Here is a 25427-nt window from a genome sequence, read left to right as displayed (position 1 = left end):
TTAAAAAAAAAAAAATCTTTCTCAGCATCAAAAAGAAAGGCAGCAAAGTTCATCATAAATGCAGACGCAGAAACTTCAGGATTGCCTTCAAATCAGAACTTCAATATTTTTCTTTTAGAGCTTACCAAAACCCCAAAAAACCCCTCTTTGCTGACTACATTCAGAAGCTTTATACTCATGAGCTTTGTTCCAATTCTGCCTAAGGAAAAAGGCCCTAAGAAATTCTGAAAACATGAATAATTGACCACAAAGTATATTGATGAAAACTACCTTTAAATCTTGTTCCCTCACAGAGGGTCAGACTGTCAGTATGTTGCATGCTGCTGTGAAGGCCTGTGTAACATCAAACTGCCCTGCATCTGCCTTAAGTACAGCAGCACCATGTTAGAGGAGACCTCTTGTGCCTCTTTTATATTTTTTAGGAGGAGTCTATTAAGTTCTGATATTAATTAGTTAAAGCCCCATACAGTAAAAATTATAAAGCCACACTATCAGTTCCTAAGACAAGCAAGTTTAAAAATTCAGAAAAGTCACTGCAGCTTTAAATGTAATCTATTGGTAACAGCTCCAAGAGGTTTCAGTGTGATGTCTAGGAAGCTGACTGTTTTTGCCAGTGGAATGCTGATGCAGACCTTGCTGAGCTGCAGAGATGGAAAGACTGAAAGAAGCAGAGACAAACAAATAATCTTGCTCTTCCTGCATTTAGCAAGAGCTCAGATGGCACAGTAAGGCAAATTTTATACTTGCTGCAATATACCTAGCCTAATGACTTTAGTCAACAAACAAAGAAGAGAGATTGACAAAAAACCCACTGTGCAAGGGAAGGTAATCATCCTCATTTCCAAATATGAAAGGCAACCAAATATTAAAATATTAATATAATATTTTATATCTTACAATTTAGATCAAGATACCAGTCTCTTCCAGTATGCCTTCGGTTCCATATAGCTGAACCAATAGAGCAGATCAAAGACATGGCAATAAGGATGCAGAACAAAATCAAAATCTGAATATTCGTAATTCGTTCCACATTAGACATTTTAAGAGGTGGACTTGTTGAATTCTGCAAAAGATAAAAGACCAGTAGTGGCTATTAAATATTAAATGAGGTGACACTGTTCTTGCTTTTCAAATTACATGTTACTTTCTAAATATTCTCCCAAATATATCATAAATGCCCTCTTTTACTTAAAAAACCTCCAAAACCAGCAGCTTATAAATCTATGAATTGAAGCTTAAGAATTGTGTCACAAGAGGTTTAAACAATCACACAGAACACTGGTAACACCAATGGTTAACAGTAAACACTAAAAGTGGATGTGCATACACCTTGTCAGTGCAATAGAAGACAGTTGCTAACACAGACACACTTTTTCAAGTAATTATTTTACAAATAAGAAAAGCAAGAAATAAGGCATGAATGACAATCTGAAATTCTTTTTTCTCAACAGTGCATTTCAATTCTGATATTTGAAAACACATTAGGCAAAGTAATTTCAGTCTCTTCCTTCCTCATTTTGTTTTCTGACAAGAATGATTACCTTTGTACTTAAAAGAAAGCCCCATAAGAGAACAGTTTTAGGAGCAGTCAAAAATAAAAAAAAAGAGAAACTATGATAACAGAATTTACTAATGAAGTTTTCAAAGCACAAGTTACAAGATAGAAAAAATGAATATGCTTACTAGTGGAAAATTACTTTGGGACTAAGTGGCTAAAATAACAAGAAATTATTATTTTTATTGCTTTTACTTCATATGAAAGATGCTCTATTACTGACATTTCAGTACTATATTAAATCAAGCCAAGAATTCACCATGGAATGGTAAAATAAAGTAATAAAACAGACAGGTCAGACAAAGTCCAAGTGACAAACCTGCATAAGTTTTGTGTCATGTCCAGTATAGACAACTATCCCGTGAACCCACTGAGTATTTCTCAACTGAGCTCCTCGTAGAAGAATCTGATCAGATCCCAATGGAACAGTACTAGAAGGAAGAAATTTTATATTTTAATACTAAACCAGTCAATGTCAATGAAAAAATGTAATCAGCAGTTGTTAAATCTATTTTCTCAAAATTTACATGATTACTGTCAATAGGTTAGGAACCTAATTTTCACAGTTTATCTTTTGTTTTGATAGAAAAAACTTGACAGATAAAAACCAGGCCAAAAATCTAAGTTTTCAAAAAGATTGCTTACCACTTAAACTTTTATTATGTACTACTAATTTTGATATGGTACTACTAACCGAGCACAGTGAAAGTAAAAATATCTAAATCTCCTGTGATTTATGATCATCAATTTTTTTTCCTAAATGATCTCTTACAAAATTGATTTTCAAAGCAATTTTCAAATGAAGTAATTTTGTGAACTCTCACTCTTCTAGTGAAATAACCATTCTTCATGAACACAGTTATTTAACATTCGCACTAAATTTCATGTGCCTTCTTTAAACCAGGTATATTTTGTTCTATTATTCCTTTAAAACTGTGTATCATAAAGGAGCAACATACCCTCAAAAGACATGGGAAACATTTGTCTTAAATTCAGACAGCTGTCTTTATACATATATAATACATATAATGTAGGTAAAGTTTTTCTTAAAATACAGATTTTCAGATAATTATTACTCTTTTCCATGGACAAACATGGAAAAACATGGCATATCACCTGGCAGCTCTCACCTGTCAAAAGTGCTCTAGTGCTTGGAATTCTTACCTAAAACTACTGTCTCTACTTGTTTGAAAGCAACACATTATTAAGATCACAATTTAACTGACTAAGGACAGTTTTGCATAATCCCCTCACCACTCACCAAACCACTGTCTAGTCATAAACCAAGTCCATATAAACCAAGCTACTGAACTTTTCTCCTTTTTCTAGCTAATTGTTTTCATGGACTAAAACTGGGCAGACATACTTCTGTATACTCATAAGTATAATAAAGAGCTGCACACTGTGGTGATAAGGGTTAGCTCACTCTATGGCTGAGGACAGCAAGAAAACTTTTGCCTCTTTTAGTTCACAGATTTAGCCAAATGGCAAAATATCTGTAATGGTGAAAGAAGATGGAGACATTTCCAGTATCCTCTATTGCTTTTGCAAGTATGTTGAGATGGTAATGGATAAAGTGTAAACCACAACTCCTGGACCTACATAATGAGGTAGGAAGGTCTAAAGATCTGGACAAATAAATATCAATTAGACAAATTTGCACTCCCTCTACTATGGGCAGAAAAAGAACATATCCCTGATTTTTCAGGTTGAAGTAAAGCCAAGATCCAGAAAGTGCTACTTACCTGCAATTCTTTTTCTCTGAAGGTAAATATTATATCAGAGCCACACTTTTGGAACTATCATATTGCACAGGAAGTATAGACAAAATATTCCAAAACAGAATTTCTCAAATGAAAAATTTCTTGACCAGCAGATGGCATCCTCCATACACATTCTTGAGGCATAATAGCCATCAGCATATTCAATATTTATTTTTTAAATCAATTTAAAAAAATTAAATTATTAGATTGAAAAGGAAAATATGTTTTTCCTTCTATCCAGAGAGGCAGAATAAATGTGTGGATCTGTTATAACTATTACTTTCAGAGAAGAATTACAGGTAAATGTTTTTCTCTTCTTAATGGCAAGAACAGTGGAATTATACTAGATCCACACTCTTGTGACCGAAAAATCCTGGATTACATCTGTAAGAAATCAGTAAAAAAAAAATGGAATATTAAGGGGGAAAAAAAGAGGTATTTAGCAATTAGTTAGTACTGTATGCATCAGTCTAAAACCAGAAACATGAACAATACTGGATATGGAGAAATAAGTACCTATCAAATAAATAAGAAATATTGCAAATCTTTGGGAATGAAGGATTCCACAATTCTGGATCTAGCAATAAATCTTTTGTGAATCCACAGAGGACTCTGAATATCAGTATCTGGTAAGCATTTCAGTATTCTAAGAATTTTTAAGCAGTTGTACAAGCATGTGTATTGTAAGTGCACATTTTCTATTTTTAAAGGAACACACCTTCAGTACACTAAGGTATTAAATGTTTTTCATGTACCAAATTAGAAGAATTTGAGGTATATAGCAATGGACTGTTTCACTCCAGACTTACACAAACAGAAGAAAAGAAAAATTAAAAAGAAAAAAAAAGATAAATTATTTCTGTTCAGCTTCTGTAACAGATGATATGCTTAAGAAGTGAGTTACTAGGCACATATTCCAGAACTGTCAGAATTTGATTAGCAGTCTCATCTATTATTAACACCTAATGCTTTCTGAAGGACAACTAGTAAAACAACTCAAGTCGTAGACATTAGGAATAAGGTTTCATGCTTCTAGTTTTTCAAAAGAGTAAAATCTAGCAGAGAATACATAAAAAATATTTACTATTCATATTTTTACTTCATTAGTTTAAGAACATATAGCTGTGTATGTGCAACACATACTGTTACATTGAATCTGCCAAGATCTTCTTCCTTGCTTTTACATACCCATGCCCATCCAGTCTGATGTTTCCAACAAAGTCATAGAGGTGTCGGTTTGGGCTCTCACACTCAATTCTGCCAGAGAGCTGCATCAGGCTTTCTGCATCCTTGATGTCTGCTGTTAGTGGCAAACCCTGTAAACAAAATTCATTTGTCATGACATTAAAAAACACTATTCAGTAACAAATCTACATATAAATCTAATACTAAACAAGAAAACAATCATCCCTATGAGAGCAGAATTGAAAACTACACTTTACTGTTGTAACTGGGTGCTACAGTGAAGTCACCTTGGCATCTGAAAATACCAAGACAGGGTCATAATCCATCACAGAGCTTAGCAAGAATGTCCCTGCATAGTGACAGAACACTCAGTCAAAATCTGCTATTCCCTACCTGTCCCTGAAGGACAATACTGGCCCCATCAGCTGATTTCTGCAGGGCTTCTGCCTCATCATCTGTTAACAAAGCCAGCACCCAAACTATTTATATTTCTACCTATTCTCCCAAAGAAAAACCCTAAAACAAAGCACAAAGAGTGACTTAGGAACAACCACTCATTCCTCCGCTTTTATGATTCCAATAATCCACTGCATTTTATTCAAAGCACTAAAATTTCAGAATCTTCTAGAACATCCATTAATGCTATAAAATGTTTTTATAAGCATTAAGAGATAAAAATATTAGAAATATTATAAAAAATGAAATTCCTACCTGTCGAATTTTTAAGTTTGTCTCACCATCTAAGTTAGATGTTTCAATGTAGCACATGGCCTGTGGTTCACTATTAAGAAAAAAAAAGTCCTGAATTCAAGATTTCAATGGCAAAATCCATAACTTCCTGTAATCCTGTAATACTTATTTATAAAAACACATTTGTCTTATCAAATCTTCAAAACCAGAATAATTTACAGCCAAATCTATAAAATCTAAAGCACTTTACATCTTCAGAGAAGTTTGCCAAAGCCTATTTTCTTAAATGAAACATTGATAAAAGCACTGCACTTACAAAAGAAGCCTAAATCATGGATAACATAATAGGAGTTTTTGAAATATATCCTCCTTCTGCCATTGCAAAAGCTTTTTTATAAATCAAAAGTTTTAAGTTAACACAGAATATTACTACTTGAATGCATAATCTGTATGACAGATACCAAGAAATTTCTGAATTACTCCAGATCCCTTTTCTGGGCATGAGGACAGAACACATACTATTTAAATTTAAGACAGAAAGCAGTTTTGATTCTGAAAAGGATCAAATAAGTCACAAAACCCCCTTAACACTTAAAAGAATAAAGGTTTATTTTCTACACCACTTTAATGCTTCTAGTATTTTCCTTCCTTCTAGCATGAAATTCAAGCATCAATTATTTAAAAAAATTCCTTTATTAATGCAACAGTGGCTACAAATAAGTGACTTAATTTCAGATTATTTGCAGGATAATGTTAAGTAGGCTATTTAAAACAATTTTGTAGAGTACAAGCATTAAAATGTGAATAATTATAAAAAGGTACCTTCAGGCTACTGTTTTATTCTTGGCAAACTTCTCTAAAAATATAAGTAAGTTTTATTTAGCCTGCTTGGATGGAAACACCTGTGTAAGACACACAATTCTAACATTTTCATTAGTTAACAATAAAAACCAAATGATATTTTTGTAAAGCACTTGTAAAACAAACTAAGGCAGCAAAGACATTTCAAGTGAGACTCATGCTTAATTGCAGTAACTGTAGCAGATTACAGTGACCTCCAAAGTAAGTTACAGATCAAGGCAGGCCCATTGATTGGTTAGGGAAAAAACAAAGTGTGGTAAGAGTGCAGACAATAGCATAAAGCTGACATGTCTAAGAAACATGCACTTTGTCACAATACACAAGAACAACGCTGCTTTTGCCACCACATGCAGCAGAGATTGTGCAACATCCAAGTTTGTGCAGAGGGTCCTCTACCAGTCCTACCAATGTTAAACTGTATTCTTTGCTGAAAATACTGAGTTGGTAGAAATATGTATATTCCTCTTAAACATATATTTAACCTGGTGTTTAACTGTGTTTATTCAATGACAACTTGTATGATAAAATTTCATGGGGGTAGTGTAAAAACCAAGAGGAGTAAACAATTTTAATTTCTTAGAGTGTTATTGCATATTTTCACTTCAATAATCTGTACTTGATAGAAGAACCCTTTCTAATTTTATAAATATGTACGTTTTGTTGGAGAAAGGTGAATAGCAAAACAAAGATTATCAAAATATCAGTTTTATTCATATTTGGTATATGAGGACCCACATACACGTATCCTGTGCAACTACTTTATTCTAACCTTGATGACAGACTGATGAGATCAGCTGGGAGATGTTCCCCATTGGTCACTCTCACTACTTCCCCTACTGCCACCTACACATCCCAGTTTGAAATGATTAGAACAGAAAAATAAGTGACAGGGAAAAAAAAACAACAAACAAAACAAAACAAATGAACAAAGACAAAAAGACAGAGTTTGAAATTATTATTCAAACAATACATGTTAATTAAAATGTCTGATGACAATTTTTTCAAAATCTATTTTAATCAGGTCAGAAAGAAAAGAGCTAGAACACTTTCATTTTCACTCAAGTTGTTTATTTTATTGTAAGGCACAAACTTTAGGCTGCAGAACACATCGACATTGTATGTAAACATTAAACAGTCTTATGCTTACATCTCAACTCCATACTTCAATTAAAAAAATAAAAGCCACAACAAGAGATTTTACACCAACTTTTCTGAAGAGACAGGTAACAAGTACCTTTTTTATTTAGATGTGCTGAAAATTATTTTGCCTTTTTTTCCAGCTTTGTAAATTTCAGTGATCACTGAACTAGCAAAAATCATACAGAATTAAATCTCAGAGGTTTGTGCTCTTCTCTGTAAAAGATTATAGTTTCCTAAAATAATTAAGATCCTCTTGTTCTCCAGAAACTGCTAGGCTGGTAAAAAAATACAGTATTATTAGTTTGAATTAAAACCAGGCCCACAGATTTGCACTGCTTTTGGAACCTAAAATGTAACTGGGCATCAATAAAGACCTGAAAGCAAAATAGATGAATGTCTTCCTGAAGAAACATTGAGATGAGGGATGGAGGAGAGAGCACATGCCAGTATGCAGGCAGAATTAGAGGTCATATAGTAGTACAGGGTTCTCTCCTGGACACGAGGCTGAAACAGGATCCCAGTAATGTAAGTAGGGAAGAAGTTTTGGCTGGAAGAAATGCCTGAACTGGGCTTAGAAAAGCAATTGTGATTCAGAGTCCCCACTGCAAACTGGATCCTAGAAATAAAGCTGACAGGAAAATTCAGCATGCATAATAGTGATAGTTGGACACATACAGTGTGTTCTAATAAGGGCACTAAAGAGGGGTTAGACAAAGTGGAAACAGTCCTGACCAAGTTCAGTAGCAACTAATTATTATTTTCTCTGTCAACTTGTGATGTAAGATTTCTTCAGGGGTACAAGGATTGCAGAGTAGACTTTTCAGGCAGTTGGTGCTTTCCTGTGTGTAAACCACAAACGTGATGCAAGCGTCCTCCAAATTTGGAAGGGCAAAACTGTGGAGACACCTAGGAATAGACTGAAATTTAGGGGATTGCTCAGGGAGATTATGTAGAAGCTGCTCTGAGAGGATGTAACCTCTTCCACCTGCAAGACACTATGGTTAGCATGACAGAAGCTATTATCAGGCCAAACACAAAAGGTGCCCTTGCTGCATGGTGTATTGCCTGCAAAGCTCTTGGTGGAGAAGCAAACATCTTGGTGGAGAATTTATAAATACTTCTCAAAGTACAGAAGTAAAAGGTTTACAGAGGACACTCAACACAAGCTAAATTATGACCAACATTAGCACTGGAGACAGACTGTGGGGGAAATTTACAGTATTTTCTGGGAACTACTTTACACTTGATAATAATTTATTAGGAGTGTTTTAGAAACAGCTACACTTAATTTTGAGATATAATGGGAGACAGAGAAACAATGTACTAGTCTATACCACAGTCTGTCAACAGCAATGCATAGAATCCAAACTTTATTAACTGTAGGCATGAGTAGATTAATTAACTTCAGTGGGGTCATAGAGGGTTTATACCTAAATCACATTCATACAAATAACACTTCTGCTTGTGCCAAAAAGAAATAAATTACAATGCATTCACATTTAGATAATATTCATTAAAAAGGATTCTTAGAATATGTAGTCTGTTGACCTGATCAAATAGATGTTGAAAAATGTGCATCTCCCACATAAGATGTGGATTTCTTAAATAAAACTGTCCAAGGAAATGATGATAAACAACTTCTGATTGTCCATGTAAAAAGGGTCACAGCATGACATGCTAAAAATTAAGTCTTGCTTCCAACTGATGAAATTATTCATTATATATATATTAGATAATAAAGTGAGTGTTCAGACAGTGCTAATTTGATGATTCACATCTCATGTTCACTTTTTTTCCCTGATTCAATTATCAAACTGGAGACTATATAATTTAAAAAGCATTTCTGTTCCCTGTAATATATCCATTTTGATTTATTTATGGGATGAAATTTGTTGGGTACATATCAAAAAGCCAAGATGGTTAAATATGGCAGTTGAGGTCCAATTTTGAGACAGAGAACCAGTCTTTTTTGTATTATATCCAACAACAAAATTAACACTATATTTTTCTTAGGAGTAAATTCAATGCCAGTGTAATTTCAAAACTGCAATTTTCACAGTTTTGAAAAAGAATTGCCTTAAATGATAAATGACCAAATGAACACAAGACCACACTTCAGAACAGCAGCACTTTTGTTTATTCTTTATTTCCTTGGAGCAATCACAAATAAATAAATAAATGCAGGGTAGAGAAACCAGCCTCTACACTATAAGCATCAGTGGGCATCTCTACCTTGATGAGAGCAGTACAGTGTCAGCAGGTATATACTCTTTGCCTTTTATTATAACTATATCTCCAACATCTACCTGAAAGAAAACTGGGAATTGGTTAATGGTCTCAAACAAAATGTAGTATCCCCTTGTTTTAAGCACAGTAAATATTTACCTGCTGAATTTGCTATCAAGACTGTTAGAAAACACACACTTAGAGAAGTTAGATTGTACAACTGGAGTTCTATCAAAAGTTATTGGAATTCTTTGGAAATCTAATCTTTAATAAGCCTAATTAGCCAAATAAGCCTAATCTTTAATAGCCTTCTCTGTGCAGTTCTTTAATTTTGCTGGTTTTGTAAAATACTTTACTGAAAGACTGAAGTTTAGTTAAAGAAGAAATTAGTTGCACCTAAGATCACAGTTTTGTTGCATCACACTATATCCATCTTCAAAGGTGTAAGCCAATTTCATCTGAACCTTGCCTCCAAATTATGGTGGGTGAAATTTTCTTCAAGTTTTCAAGTATGGAAACCATTCAAACTATGTGACTTGATGGTAGCATAACATTTAGTTCTTGAAAGATACCTTTAAGAGTCCACTCTTAACACTGCATAAAAGTCTTTGAAGTTCTCTTCATTTAAGCTGATGAAACTCAACAAATACACAAAGTAACTAATTTCCATAAAGAAGTTTCTGCCTTGGCAAACCACATCAGACTAAAGACATGAGTAATTTTGCCACAGCCATCATATTATTCAGCTTATTCCCACTGAACTTAACCAGTTTGGACTCATGCCATCAAAACTGACTTGATTTCAAAGTACATTTTGAGAGACAAATATCAACAAAGAAAAAATAGAATACAAGAGATTATACATTTCCCATAATACCAGCCATTTTTTATCCTTAACAATTACATGGAGAAATTAAATAAAAAAAAATTTGCATTATGCTCTAAAAGTGACCAATAAAGACACACACCTTTTCCCAGTGGACAATCTCCCATGCACCATTTCGTAGTACTAAAAAAAAAGAAAAAAATAAATAATTTTCCAGTCGTACAATCTAACTGCAGTATACAGGTATGTGCTAGATTCCTTATGAAAAGCCATGCAGACACACCTCACATAATATTTTAGAGCATGCCTTGTTTCTATGAATTCAGATCAAGCATTTCAAATATATAGCACATATTCTCTGTAACAGTTTTTGTACCACTAAATCTTATTACAAAGTCAATTAGAACATTTTATAGGCCTTGAGAATCAAATAAATCTGATATAGATTTTTATGATAATGTGTTTTCCAAAATAAATGAGTAATTGGAATAAAAAGTTCCAAAGTTAAAACGTTTTGAAATTATTGAGGAGGCAAGAGGAACATACTCAATATTCATTAGAAGTGTCAGGAGGCTCACTGGAGATTATCTGTTCTGTTATTATTGTCATATCAGAGAATTTTAGGATCACTATAGTCACCTCCTCCACAAATATACTGAAAATACCTCATGCTATTTAAAGTAGTATTAGTATAGTTTTTCCCTGGTAGTCACAATTAATACTGCAACCACATTCCACTATTCCAGTTTTAAGTGTTACTATTATGATAGAAAAAACATGCCTTGTTCCCAGTTAACTGCCAAGATTGCATTTTCAGAGAATAATAAAGGTAACTTTTTTCAGCTCCAGTTATTGAAGATAAATATGCACCCTGAGGATGAATATGCAAAAAGAAACATATGTATGAAACATATGTATCAATACTCAGACAACTTTAAGAGATTGCTCCCTTTCACTGGGTTTTCCACCTTTTAAACCATCAGGAAGCTCAAGTTCCCAATCAGGACCAAGATCTTATGCAAGAGTGTGCTGACTTCAAAAAAGTGGATCAAAATCTGGAACTACATATGGCCTTTACATTTAATCCTTCCTGGAGGTTTTGTCCAGACTGACTCCTCTTCTTGTGTATCTCAATGATACCTGCAATCATTACTTAATCTGCTTAGCAATTCTTCCTGCTTAGTAAGTCTTCCCCGTCCTTCCCCCAAATTTATTAGTATTGATATGCTCAGAGCAATGGTAGATGGGGCACTCCCCCTTTCTGACAGTATGCAAGTTGCTTTAATGACTGCCTCACCAACCAGCTGATCATTACACAAAATCTATTTTGATAACCATTTCCCCTCTCTGGTAAAACTACAGGTTCAGTGTGATGACTGGTTGTAACACTGTCCCAAGGAGCCCAAGGCATTTGATCAAACCGTTACATTGATTAATAAAAAAATTATTTAATAAAAAAACTCCAACAAATCAAACCCAAAAGAACTCCATTAGTCTTTATCCACAGTCTTGAAGCAGCACAGAAAGATAGTTTTATATTTTGTTATGCTTCCTTTTTATTGCTGGCTGAAAAAAAAATTATCTGTACTCAGAAATTTTTGTTATAATGTAGATCCATTAAATATACAGGTGATTATGATCTTCTAACAGCAATAGCATCACCTGTGATAAATAAGTAAATGATCAAGTTTCTTAAGAACCTCACAACCTTAATCTAGAACTTATTCTATTTTGTGGGGCTAATGTCACTGCAAATTATTACTTCAACTGTTTACTTTATGAATTTTGGAGTAATCTGCACATGCAATTTTCTACTCAAATACATCAGCAGTTCAAACTGTATTACTACCATGTGCAAAAATCCAACCCCCCTGCCAAAAAATGTTAAATAAATTTCCTACCTTGAGTTTGTTTCTTGTTCACCGCATTATCAGCTTTATGCCTTTTCTAAATTAAAAATGCAGAATGGTTAAACATAAAATTCAAATTCTGATGATAAAATAAAGATTTCATATTTCTATTAAAAAATGCACCTATTAGCTCCTCCCACTCATCTATTCAATAAGCCATGTAAACACTTAAACAGGATTATTAATTACTTGGGTAGTTATGAATACCAGGAAAGTCACATCCAGTTCCAAGCTAATTGTATTGTATTAAAATATCCTTTCATGTGGTTAATCTCTATCTGGACAAGCTCCTTACAGAAGGAGCATTTCAATACCATAACTTTGTCCTTTCCTGGGAGATGACTCTACCATAACAAAGATCATGGAACAATTCTTCATCTAAGTGTCTCATACAGACACCTGAAGTCAGGCAGTGACTGTGTAAACATAATGAATCCACTTCTACCAAGCTGCCTGCAGACTTCAACAACAGTAACAAACAGACAAAAAAAAAACAAACAAAAAAATCAACAGCACACCCTCCCCAAACAGGGGATGATGCCCCTCAGTTTTAACAGAGCTGTGAGACATCTTTGACAGTAATCTTTTGACACGGCTATTAACTACCAGAATTTTCAAGGTATGACCAAACTCAGACACAAAAAGCTTAGGAGAGTACTAGTTTAAACACACTTTTTAGGACTCATGAACCCATTTCTTCCTGAGCAGGAATATGTTTTAGAAAATTAATCTAAACAGAATTAACTGGTTTAGGTACACTTTTGAAACAGGTGTTCAGAATTCATGCAAACAATGCATGAATGATGCAAACAAAATCAGAAATAATCTTGTAAAATGAAAGAAAAATAGGAAAAGATACTTGAGTGATTTATTGCCAATAAAATGTTGATTTGACTCTGAGCTAGCAGCCCTTAAAAGGCCACCTTAAAACTTTGCAAAATTGAAATATTATTTTTTACTAGATTTTCACAGATTACCAGCAGATTCTCCTTTCAAAAAGATGGCTGACTGTACAGATAAATAAACTTTGATCAAAGGGATAGCATAACTTGATCAAAGCAAATGTCTATTTGCTCACAGGGTGAATCTTCTCTGTTTTGGAAAGGTTAATGCCAGTGCTTTCTGAGGTATGACAGATGAAAATCACTGGAAACAGCTGACAATCTAACAGTTCATGTCACAAATCTTGCTAGCACCTTTGGAGCATATGGAAAACACATGCTGTTCATGAATAATATCCTTTGCTAACATCTTGCTCTTCTTGGTATTTCATTCCAGAAAAAGAAACATTTGGGTCTTGAGCTAAAAGTGTTATTGTGACAAGTGTGTTTATTTTTATCAATATACAAGGTTCCCATCCAAAAGCTTTAGTATTAGATGAAGATTACCATTTGTGGAGATCCTAAATATTTCACTGTGTAAAAAAAAAGAAAATTAATGTTTAAGGGAATAAACTTTGAATATTTTACTATGCAGAAAGTAGCCAGCTTTCTCAGCAAAAATCAGTACAGCAGTATTGGTCTTAGGTATCTTTGTAGCATTTGGTAATGGGAACTTTATTTAGGTGGAATATGCAAAACCCACTATACCTGATCCCTGCCTTTTTCCCCTGCCACACCAAACTGTACACTTCAAGCTACAAAGAGCAAATAGTAGAAATAAATAAGAAAACAAAAGCCACTGGATAATTTTAAAAGGGACACTTTGTACAGTAGCAGCAGCCTCAGTTTCATATTTGCCTAGACACTGACAGATGGTGTAAGTCTGTAAGCACTAACAGGAGAATGGTTAAAAATATCTAAATGAGCATGAATTTATTTTATTTTATTTTATTTTTTTTTTTTTTTTTTTTATCCAAAGAGCAAGCAACAAAGGCATTTAAGGAGAACTGATTGCAAAACTAAAAATGCCAAATAGAAGAAAAACATCTAATGAAAACCTCATTGTGGCTTGCAGGACCACTTAACTCTGTGACTCACAAGCTAGGGAGCCTATATTTTGCCTACCATCCATTCACAGAGGCAAAAACCTCACAGAGGAGAAAACCCATTTGAGTGTTTCAATAAAGGCAGCATGTGACTAATCATCTTCCATTCCAAGCCTTCTTTAAAGCTCAACACTCTTCCTCTTGGCCATGTTTCTGCATATACATTGTAATTCTGCTCGAACACAATAAATCTGATGTTCCCAGACCTTACTATTTGTGTGCAAAGAAAGACTACATACATCACCTACAACCCTTTCCAAAACTCAAGAGAAGTGCCCACAAACAGGAACACTTCTCTAGTGGAGAAGACACTCTGCTGTATCATGACATCTAATTTCTTGTCCTTCTCATAAGATACCTGCAGAACTAAAACAAAAGCAGATAAATTCGTAGCATCTAGAGTGATCTGATAAATACTTAAGATTAATTTAATCCCTTAGATACAAAAAAAAATCAATTAAAAGACTTATTTTAAGAAAGTCAGAGAGACAGGTTTCTATCACGTGCTTTTAGTGAAGGCAATAAGGTGCTCAGAAAACCCCAACATCTTTTGTATGAAGTGAAACAGAGACTGAAATTCCTTCCTCTGCCCTCAAAATAAAATAAGTCTGAATGGACACTCCTATGTTCACAATGCCCCAGCTCTTTTAAAGTTTTTTTTCAACGCAAGAAGAAAAGCAAAACAACCACTACCACAGACAGTCACTGGAAAGAGCCTATGAAAACCTGGCACAGGTGGAGGCACCGCCTAACAAGGACCAACTCCATGTTTGTTCCTGGCCATCAGGAGTCAGCAGATCACACTTAGCACTAAGATATGAAATGCTAACAGAAAATTGCACTGGACTGGAGAAACAGGAAAAACTGAAAAGACCTATTCTCTGTGCAGTCTACAAAGCCATGAAAAGTCACAACAGGGAAACTAAGGGTTTTACGAATGTGACATTAGAAATAAAGAGATGCATCAAATGCTTGGACCTGGATTTGACAACTGGGAAACATTTTTGCAATATTACAAATGAAAAATATGATAGCTATTTCCAAAATAGTGTTATTAGATACTTACAATATCCTCTATTATCTCCTTCACTGCAGCTACAGCTAAAATAAATAAGAGAGGAACCAATGTTGTGTAGCGGCCTGTTGGTGATACATCTGGTATTTGCTATTAAAAAAAAAGGAGAAAGAAATATTTTGCATTGCTGGTTGAAAACATTTTTAATACAATAAACAGTACTTTCTGTGCAAATAAAGACAAGTGCATTCACTTTTTAGACATGTGTTAATTGTTTCCAAGACAGCTTTATGGTCTTCAATTCAAAAGCATCTGATACAATAAAAAATATTTGCATTTTAAGCAGTATAGTGTTCAATGGTTCAAAGGTTTTAGTGTTTGCAGAATATTCGCCTTCCTTTTCTGTGTTTCAAATTGAATTAAAATAGCTATTTATAAAATATACCTAAACTTTCCAATTTAGATTTTTGTTAGAGTAGACACTAGCCCAAGATATTTTTTGCTTCTTTAGAGTCTTAATCTCTTAAGAGATATTTTTAATCATACTATTAACTATATATTAGATATTAACTGATAAATTTTAAATAGCTGCCAGACTGTAAAAAAAACCCATTTTTTACATGGTATGGGCACAGATGATGCAAGCAAATATATATGTAAAGTAAATCGTGAGAAAATGCAGCTGCTTGTGTGATATACATGGATAATTACCCATAATTATCTTTATATTGACTAGAGTTCTTAATGGCAAGACTGATAGTTGAAAGGATTGCTGCCATAACAGAATTATTATGGGTAATGGATTGTGATGACAATGAGAACTCTGCAAGAAAAAAGTACACTAACTAGTGGTGCCCCAAAGTGGTTAAAAGAGATCCTCAATTTATCATAAAATGTAGTGAAAAACAGCCAGTGTTACTTATGAATTATATACATTTCTTTTTGCTACCACCATATTGTACTTCTGAAAGAAAACAGGATGGTTTAATATGCTTATTGTAAGACCAATATAGATCTATCTTCCAGGTTACTGTAGACATTTTTCAAGGAATTAAAATGGAAATGAGGCCAAAAGCTACTGTTTAGCAAGTGACTATATGCTGGCTACAGAGGAATCTATCCCTTCTCCAGCTATTCCTACCTTTTTATTACTTCCTACATATATGCCCGAATTCCCATTCCAACTGCATGTTATTTTGCTAGCAAAATCTGAAAGCAAAAGGGTCACCAGCCCGTACTCCAATTCCATTCTCCTCTACTTCCTTCTCCTGCCAATGCAGTCTCACTGATAGCCTGACACACTAGTGGGCTTTAAAGACCTAACACTCCACTTGCTAAAACTTCTGAAACCTCTTATTCTGTGTCACTACCTTGAGGTGCATAGTGACACCACAAGGAACACTGCTGGACCACTGGATTAGCTTGAGATGCCAAATGGGATTAGCAGGATGTTTATTTAGAACCCACAGGCTTGCAGGCAGAAAACCTAATGAAACCCTGAACTTCTTCCCCCTTAGGAAACAGTTGTAAGATACTTATGCAGGTGCATCATAAAAAACTGCCCCAAGTGCTAAAAGAAGTAGCAAAGACATCAGAGTAAGGACAGAGGAATAAACTTTGACTTGCAGAAGCATTTGAAGTGAGAAAGGGAAATGCACATACTGCAGTTTATGTGCCATTTTTCAGTAATTTTTGTTTGATATGTCAATCCCCAACACAATGACCTGCTCAACAGACAAATTAACACATGGTAAACAATGTATTTGAAATCATGCAGAAAATGTGTTTTTATCAAATATTTGAAATGCAGAACTAGTCAATGGTAATTATGACTGCACCTGAACACAGTTCACTTTTTCATTTATCATCAGCTAATGCATTGAAAGAATAGTATACAAAAACTCCACAATGTTTTTAACTTCAACTATCACAAAACTAAAATACAGATGAGCAAAATGTTATGTACCTCTTCAAAAAAGTCTCAGTAAGTTGGGTCAGAGATTTTACTTTACAAACAGATCTAATGAAGCTGCAGTGGTGATATAGATTGTGTGCTTCCTTCATATCCAGTACACTGATTAACTGGTTTACAGGAAATAGTTGCTGTAGTATTGGACTCCATAACTGGTTTTGCTTGTCCAGCCTCGATTTCAATCTTTAAGAATAAACAATCACTTCCCCTCAGCTGCAATTCCTGTCCCTCAGAAGTTCACAGAGTTCAGGTTTTTAGACAGTACCCTCTAGAAGAAATGCCAGCTACAGGTAGGTAACAGTTTTCTGTATATGCCAGATATTTTTAAATGGAATTTTCTTTTCACAAGTCTTTTTGACCCAACAGAATTTCAGCTATACTTGACCTGTTTTATAGAAAAATCTTTGTGTGCATTTTGCTCTCTCCAAGGAGCAAGAAAACCACAAACCCAAGCATTTTATTAAAGATATATCTACACCATACAGGCGTTCTGATAGGCCAGCTATCTTGGAAAGAACAGTACAGCAACCTCGAGTATCTCAGTATCTCTATCTATAATATAAATGGTCTCTTAACAAGTTTAAAACACTAGAATCTTATTGTTGATCTTACCTGAAGCAATGCAATAAAAAGAAAAAATGCATTAGCAGCTCTTCTGAACTGGGAATAAAGGAACCTTGGCAGGAATGTGATTATGTTGTACTTTGCAGTGCTGAGAGGAAGAGACAAAAACACATGCTATTATTACAGTACAAAAAATTCTTCAAATGTATTGTTTAACTCTCAGTTATACAATCTTTCAAACAAAACAGTTTGCTTTTTGATTCTAAACTGATAAATACTGGATATTAAGTGTGCTTTTCCTAGGCTGGAAGAAGAGGATAAAATTTATCCTAGCAAAACAATCTATGCTAAGCTATCATCACAAAATGTTTAAATTACCAGCTCTCTGTCAGCCTTGCAGATCTGTTTAAGAACAGACCACCACCATCTAAGGTTCTAAAACAATATATGCAAAAAAACAATCATGCCTAAAACTTCTAAGCAAAAGATTTGTAGGAACATTTTAACTTCTTTTTAAGTCAGTCATATTTACTTTGACCTTGCATAAAACAGACAATGTAAGGGGAATGAACGTATCCTGCAAAAGACCTCTACCAAGCAAAAGAAAAAAGGACAAGTTGTATACACCAAGAAATAGCATATAAAGTTTCTCAAGATCATGGAAAATCCCACCACATTATTCTCAATGTCTATAAAGTTTCTGCACATTATCAAAAGTACCTTCAGAAAACACACCTACTTGGGACAGAGGTATCTTTGCTGTTCATTTCCTTTGAATTTTAACAACAGAAGTGAGGATGTTATCAGATCTAAAAACACATTACTTACAAGTATTTACTGTATGACTTAAAATTCATCAAAAGCAAACAAAAAAACCCAGTATATATCATTGGCAAAGTCCCTAAAGCCTGAACCTGAAACTGAAAACTAGTCTCATAGGCAACCACAGCATCCTTGTAACTGGGTGACTGAAAAAACCAAGTGTTTCCAAAGCACAAACAATGCTGTGCTCAAGTGAAGTACATCTGCATCAGCATTCATCTATCAGGAATAGGTTCAAAGATGAACTGAACTGAAACCTGAAGAACAAATCCATCCTCTAGGGACACACTGACGGTACAGCTGTAAAGCAGCTGTACCTTCCCCACTCCATTCTTAAAAATTCAGAAGGTCAGGTTTGTAACTGAAACAGCCTACTTATCCCCTCATTTCTCTTCGTTCCTCCCTCCAGTGTCTCAAGACTGTCATCGGAAATGACAGAAGTAGAATAAACGATATCTTTTCAATTTTGCTATTCTGCATGCAATGTTTTAGTGTTTTTGTTAATACCTGACATGATTATTGCAGAATTTGGTTAGCTGGGGCTGATTGATGAATATAGTTCTCACTTCCTCTTGATCAGCTAGGGAAGTTTTCTCTGAAACATCCTCTGTCTTCTCATAGCCTGTAAAAACACAGCATGGTTTTCCATATAAATAGATTTACTTACACAACATTCAAGGCACTTTACGAGACAAAAAAAAACATTTGTTTTGAATGTGAACTCAATGTATTTGTATTTCTCACAATTAATGACCCCTGAAAATACAAGAAAGTCTTTTTTATATAGTCAAGATGCTCAGTAAAAATCTACACTCCCCACAGACCATCCTTACCTTGCAAAGATTACTGAGAGAGAGTAACAGTGAGACCTGCCAGCTCCCTCTGCACTCCTGATTGAATCTTATTAGATCCTATGGACTCTTGTATTGCCAGTTTGTTCACTAGTACCCTAAACTGATCCTTCTCCACCAAGCTAAGTCTCTTTTGTTTTGGACTTTCCAGCTGGTGTCAGGAACCTGTGGTTCCTGAAGGCTGATCTTATCAGCAGAGACTGAAAGGGAGAAGACACTGTTTACTGTCTTGTTCTCAGGTTCCCTGCAGCAGGTGGCTGAGAGGCACCACCTTTCCCACAGTCATCTTCTTCCTGCTGCTACATCTGAAGGAGAACAAGAATGGCATCTACAAGCCACTCACCAGGTTAAACCCCAGGCAGACTGTCACTTTGCCAGCTAAACCCATTTCTCTCTTCTCCTTTACAGCCACCTGTTGCTGCTTTCACCTCTTGCAGGTTCTCCCGTTTTACATGTGAGCTGTGTCAGAGACTCCTTGCTAACTCATAGTCATAGAATGGTTTGGGTTGGAAGGAACCTCCTGTCATGGGCAGGGAACCTTCCAGTCAATCAGATTACTCAGATTACACATTCAAACATCAGTATTTATCTCAAGAAGTCTCCTCAGAAGAAGGGCAGCCAGCCTAACAGACCGGCCCATCTTAACAGGTGCCAAAAAAATACCCCTCAAGGAACCACACAGGCTCATTTGGCAGCCTAACTCAGCAAAAAAAAGAACATCTTCAATAACAACAAATTGCAAATAAGTAACCAGTGAAACAAACAAACACAGCCCCAAACCAATTACAGCTTCTTTCAACAAGAGCAACCATTGAAGACCGTATTTTGATTCAAACAATAAATTTGAAATAAGCACCTCTCTTCAAACACACCATATTTATAGGGACATTTCCTAAACCAGCCTTGATTAAAAAGTTTCTACATTAGTAAAACAACAACAGTAAATTCCATACCCCTAATTTTTTCCTTTAGGTAGGGTAGTTTAAAACTTTCAGCTTTCATTCCTTAGAACAGTCTCATTTTCATTACAAGAATGAGACAATATTACATACACATACACTGCAATATGGAAATAAAGGGAAGGAAAGAAAACCCTTAACCAAATTGTCAAAAGGATTTTAATACACTCCTCCTAACCATTAAAAATTTCTTTCTTATTCTCTAAGTAGAGCTTCCAAAACCTTTGAAAGCTGATGCTGTAGCCAAGAACCTCTTATAAAACTAAGTGCTGTGGTTTAACCTGGCAGGCAGCTAAACACCACACAGTCACTTGCCTACCCCAAGTGCTGAGACAGAGAATCAGGAAAAAGATAAAACACACAGGCTGAGCAAAAATAGCTTAACAGGACAGAAGAAGAAGGGAAAATAATGATAAAATATACAAAAACAGCAATGCATAATTCTCACCAACTGCTGAGCAGCAGGCTGCTGGCCCCTGGCAACTCTTCCTGGTTTTGTTGTTGCTGGGATATCCCTTTGGTCAGCTGGGAGGCAGCTGCCCTGGTTGTGTCTCCCCTCCCTGATTTTTGTGAACTCCCAGCCTCCTTCCTAGCAGGGCAATATGAGATGCTGACAAGTCCTTGATTTAGTGCAAGTGCTGCTCAGAAATAACTGAAACACCAGTGTGTTATCAACATTAATTACATCCTCAATCCAAAACACAGCATTGTATCAGCTGCTAGGAAGAAAACTAAGTCTATCCCAGCCAAAGCCAGAACAGTCTGTTAGCTAGCTCGTATTTCTGAAGCATGTGGCATAGGTCAAAGATGGAATCACCATGAAAAAGATGTCTTCAGAATTATTTGTTGCAAAGCCATGACAAACCTTCAGTGACAGAAGGGTCAGGCACTGGGAACCTGATCCATCAGTCTGTCCTTCTGAGGAGTCAGAGCACAGAAGGGAATTTAAATGACCTGCTTGAACCTGCTGGTACCACTGAGATGGCCAAGCCTGTCTAGAACTAAACCAAGTTTCTTTCTGAAAACACACTTGGCAGAAATAAACCCCAGACAAAAGTGACTACAACCATAACTAAATCTGGTAAAATGTTATATAGTCCTGAAGATCATAAGTAGAAATATCTAAGGATATATTAGGCACTACAAAAACCAATAGTCTGCTGAAGACAATTTGATGACCAGTACAGAATTTCAAAACACATTCATTCTTCATGTGAAAGTCACCTCATCTTACCCAAGTTCAGCTTCACCTAGGTTTTGTAGAGGTATTTACCTCCACCAAGAACTAGTTATTATGTACTAGTTTTGGTAGGCAGCATCGTGGCACCTCAACTCTCTACCCTTTCTCAATGACCTAATATAGTTTACTGAACTCCACCAACACACAGAGGAAAAGGATTAATGCTTCAATCTTCAGAGAACCCTAATAACTGCCAAGAATAATTCCACTCTCCCAGAACCTCTCAAAAGAAATAAAACTATTCAATTTAATATTATTTAATAGATGCATATATTAACAGTGAAGCTATATATAGCTAAAATAACCACAGTTAGTTACTGTATTTAATAAAGCTTTATGTAGGCCACACTACTCAAAGATTCCCCATGTGTTTTGCAATTGCAGAATACGTGACACAAATTTCCTAAATTTGTTTAAGAGGGGCAGATCTGTGCCTTGAGATTTTATTGATACACATACCACTTTAGAATGGTAAGCAGCACCTGTTCTTTGCAACACAATAATTGACACAAAAATCTATTAAAACATGTTTATAAGCATGCATGGCTATCCTTCATCAGCCATGAAGAACTTGCAGAAGTTTGGAAAAATGGCACAAAATCAGTTGTTTCTTTTAGTTCAAATTCATTTCTCTATGCAGGTAACATGTTGGCTTACAGACCCTAAAACACCTTCAATTTTTATTTTGCAATAAATTACAGACTGTAGTGTCAATTCTTCTGTGCAACTGTTGACTACTTCTTGGAATGCTACACGTGCACATCATTCTGACAGTTCTGATTCGGTTTGTTTCATGTGAGCACAACAGTTGATTTTTTCTAATAACATTATCACTATCTCTTCATGTGTGAGAGAGATTAGTTCTTTCTGAGATGGTATCCAAGATAGTCCAGCCTGGTAAGGCAGTTCATGATCCATGGAAAAGGTCGCTGAAGCAGAAATTAATTGCTGCAGTGATGGGAGAGAAAAGTGAGATTTTAAACCCAAAGATACAATACAAAAATTATAGAATAAGGAAAGTAACACTGTCTGTAAGACCCCCATAAGTCTTAGGCTAAGGAATGATCCACAGCATGACAGAAGACCTGGAAGCTGCTGTTTGTGATTACAGAATTACTAGTGTTCCAAGAACACAGAGGGACCCTGCCAGTAACAACTCTGCACGGGAGGTAAGACTTTGGTGGAGTTCTCTGAAAGCAGCCTTATCATCCTTTGGCATAGTGCTTATCCAAGAGACTTGGGTGATTGCCAGAACCAGGGTTTGACAGTTCCTTTATGTCCCTGAAAAATACTAAGACCCACATGGAAGAGTGCTAGAGTTCTCTCTTTCAGAAAACAGTGGCATTTACAAAGAGCTGTTTAGAAATGCCAACTATGTATTCTAAATGTATGGACTAACTGGACTTGGAAGTGCTCATCTCAAAGAGAAAAAAAAAGAGACTAATTGATGTTAGTTTCATTGTGAATTATACCTAAACAAAGACTAAGTATAGATCAAATTAGTTAGTAAGTGCCACATTAATATAAGACTATGAAAACAGTAACAGATTTCAAATTTGAGTAGTACTATATATGAAGTACAGTATAGATCATATAAAATCAATTCCACTGGTGTCATGAAAAAACTACCACATCACTTTGCGAAAGTTACGTTTCTTAAAAGATGTTTTATACCTATTGTCAGCCCTAAAGAAAGTGATTTTGGAAAGCTTCTTAAACACAGTATTCAACTGCTTCACAGTCATTTAACCTTGAAAAACACTCTTTTTTTTTTTCCTTTTACTGCAATTGTAAATCTTAGATAGCCAGTTACCTTTAGAGAACACCACATTTATTCAGTTAATAACCATTAAGAGTTCTGTAACTAGATAATTTTAAATAGAACATCAATTCTCCCAATTTATTTATGCAATGCTCAGCTTGCAGTGAAAACCAATTGTCTGGAACAAGGATAAGTGGAAAAGAACTGAAATTAAGCACTGAAAAATTGGACATTTAACTAGTCTCATTATATGCATCTACTAATCACTCTGAGTATATAGGACTGCTGGTCTGGTTGTAAACACATTTCAGAAGTGTTCCTGAAAGGATTCACTTTCTCCCTTTCTTCTTAGAAAGATGCATTCCTCTGTTTCTTCACCACTACCATTTCCTAGGCAGAGGTAGAGCCAGACTCCTGTGTACCTTCTTTTGGTGGAGGAAGGCATATAACATGGTGAAACTGAAAAGGAGCATCAATCTAACAGACCACATCTAATCTATGTTTCTTTGTGCTTTTTCTTGCACAAAAATTAAATAAAATATTCTTTGTTTGGAAGAAGGAAGAAAGACACAGAGAGGAAGTTTCTGCCTCCCTATACCAAGCAAAGCAAAACAAAGCAAAAAAAAAAAAAATTAAAAAAAAATCAACTGGACATATGGAAACTTTCAGACAAGGGGATAAATCCTTCATACGTGCTTCAATACTTCTTATGCCATTACCACGACACTGTTGTTGTTACCTACAGCAACCAAAAATCCGGCTGTCCCAATATACTGCTGTTTTGGGATCCCCGATTACAAATTTTACTTTGGCATGCAATAAATCTTGTAGTAATGCAATTCCACTGCAGTGATTCTTTCCACAAGGCAGCTGCTGACACCTGACCTGAGGTTAAACAAATCCACTTAGGCACGAGAGCCCAGCAGCGTCCGAAGCTTCCCGGCACAAGCCTTGTATCAGAAACGCTCATTTCCGATGATGATGCTACACACAAAAGAGGGATTCCGGCTTGTTCCCGGGCCGAGCACCCCCGGCCACGAGCCCCCGCTGCCGCTCGGGGCCGGCGGCCGAGCAGCCCCACACGGCGGGGAAAACGAAACCACCGCAGCCATGGCTGAGGGGCAAAACGCTGCCCGGGGCTCCCCGGACATCCACAGCCACAAACACGAGGCCTCCCCGAGCACGCCGGTACAGCTCACGCCCCAGCGGGGGTCGGTGCCGCCGCAGCCCTACCGGGGGCGCACGGCTCGGCACGGCACGGCTCGGCTCGGCACGGCACGGCACGGCTCGGCTCGGCACGGCACGGCTCGGCACGGCACGGCTCGGCACGGCACGGCTCGGCTCGGCTCGGCTCGGCACGGCACGGCACGGCTCGGCTCGGCTCGGCTCGGCTCGGCTCGGCTCGGCTCGGCTCGGCTCGGCACGGCTCGGCTCGGCACGGCACGGCTCGGCGCGGCTCGGCACGGCTCGGCTCGGCAGGAGCCCGCGGTGAGGAGCGCGGCGGCGGCTCCCACCGCCCCCTCCCGGCCAGGCGGCGGCCGGGCTGCCCCGCCGCTCCCTGCGGGCGCCGAGAGGCGGGCGGCTCTTACCCTCTGCGCGGGAGCGGATCTCGGACACCGTTTTCTGCACCGTCGGCATCGCCGGGGCGGTGGCGCGGCCGCCTCCCTCCAACGGCGCGCCCTGCACCTGCCGCGCTCCGCAGCGCGCCCCGCGGGGCCGGGGGCGAGGGCGGCGGGTCCCGACGGCGGCGGCTCCGGCAACGCGAGGCAGCGCCTGTCCCCGGCTGTGCTGTCCCCGGCTGTGGCTGTCCCCGGCTGTGGCGGTCCCCGGCTGCGCTGTCCCCGCTGGCGGCGCCGCTGCTCACTGACAGCCTCGGCGCCCGCGCTCCGCACTCGCCGGCCCCCTCCGGAACCTACCAACTCCGCCCTCCCCCTCCGCGCCTCCCTGTCCCGAGGCGTCCCGCCGCCATCTCCCCGTCCCCCCGGCCTCGGGCTTGTCGGGTCACTGCGCCTGAGCGGGCACGGGCACTCCGGCGGTCCGTGTCCGCCTCTGGAGCGAGCGAAGGGCTCCCGATGCGCCCCCCACCCCGTGACGCGGGG

At 37.2% G+C, this 25427-nt stretch overlaps 1 protein-coding gene across 4 annotated transcripts in view; it reads right to left on the bottom strand.

Annotated features, from left to right (window-relative positions):
* ATP8A1 (ATPase phospholipid transporting 8A1) overlaps positions 1-25167 on the bottom strand; it is a 91406-nt gene extending 66239 nt beyond the window's left edge. The window contains exons 1-11 of one of the 4 annotated variants that reach the window (XM_056489726.1): positions 24918-25167; positions 19024-19138; positions 17743-17842; positions 15210-15308; positions 12148-12193; positions 10389-10429; positions 9427-9500; positions 5215-5284; positions 4507-4634; positions 1875-1986; positions 898-1063 (exon numbers count right to left, since the gene is read on the bottom strand). In XM_056489726.1, coding sequence (XP_056345701.1) covers positions 898-1063; positions 1875-1986; positions 4507-4634; positions 5215-5284; positions 9427-9500; positions 10389-10429; positions 12148-12193; positions 15210-15308; positions 17743-17842; positions 19024-19138; positions 24918-24966 — 1000 coding nt within the window. In that variant the 5' untranslated portion in view covers positions 24967-25167. Of the gene's footprint in view, positions 1-897; positions 1064-1874; positions 1987-4506; positions 4635-5214; positions 5285-6823; positions 6898-9426; positions 9501-10388; positions 10430-12147; positions 12194-15209; positions 15309-17742; positions 17843-19023; positions 19139-24917 lie in introns of those variants that run through there. The other 3 variants (XM_056489725.1, XM_056489727.1, XM_056489729.1) reach the window with 3 other exon arrangements.
* Between the last annotated feature and the right edge of the window lie 260 nt (positions 25168-25427).

The sequence above is a fragment of the Oenanthe melanoleuca genome, chromosome 4, assembly GCF_029582105.1.
Source record: "Oenanthe melanoleuca isolate GR-GAL-2019-014 chromosome 4, OMel1.0, whole genome shotgun sequence".
NCBI lineage: Eukaryota > Metazoa > Chordata > Aves > Passeriformes > Muscicapidae > Oenanthe > Oenanthe melanoleuca.
The sequence above is the reverse complement of the archived record's forward strand: the minus strand, read 5'-3'. Positions and strand labels throughout refer to the sequence as shown.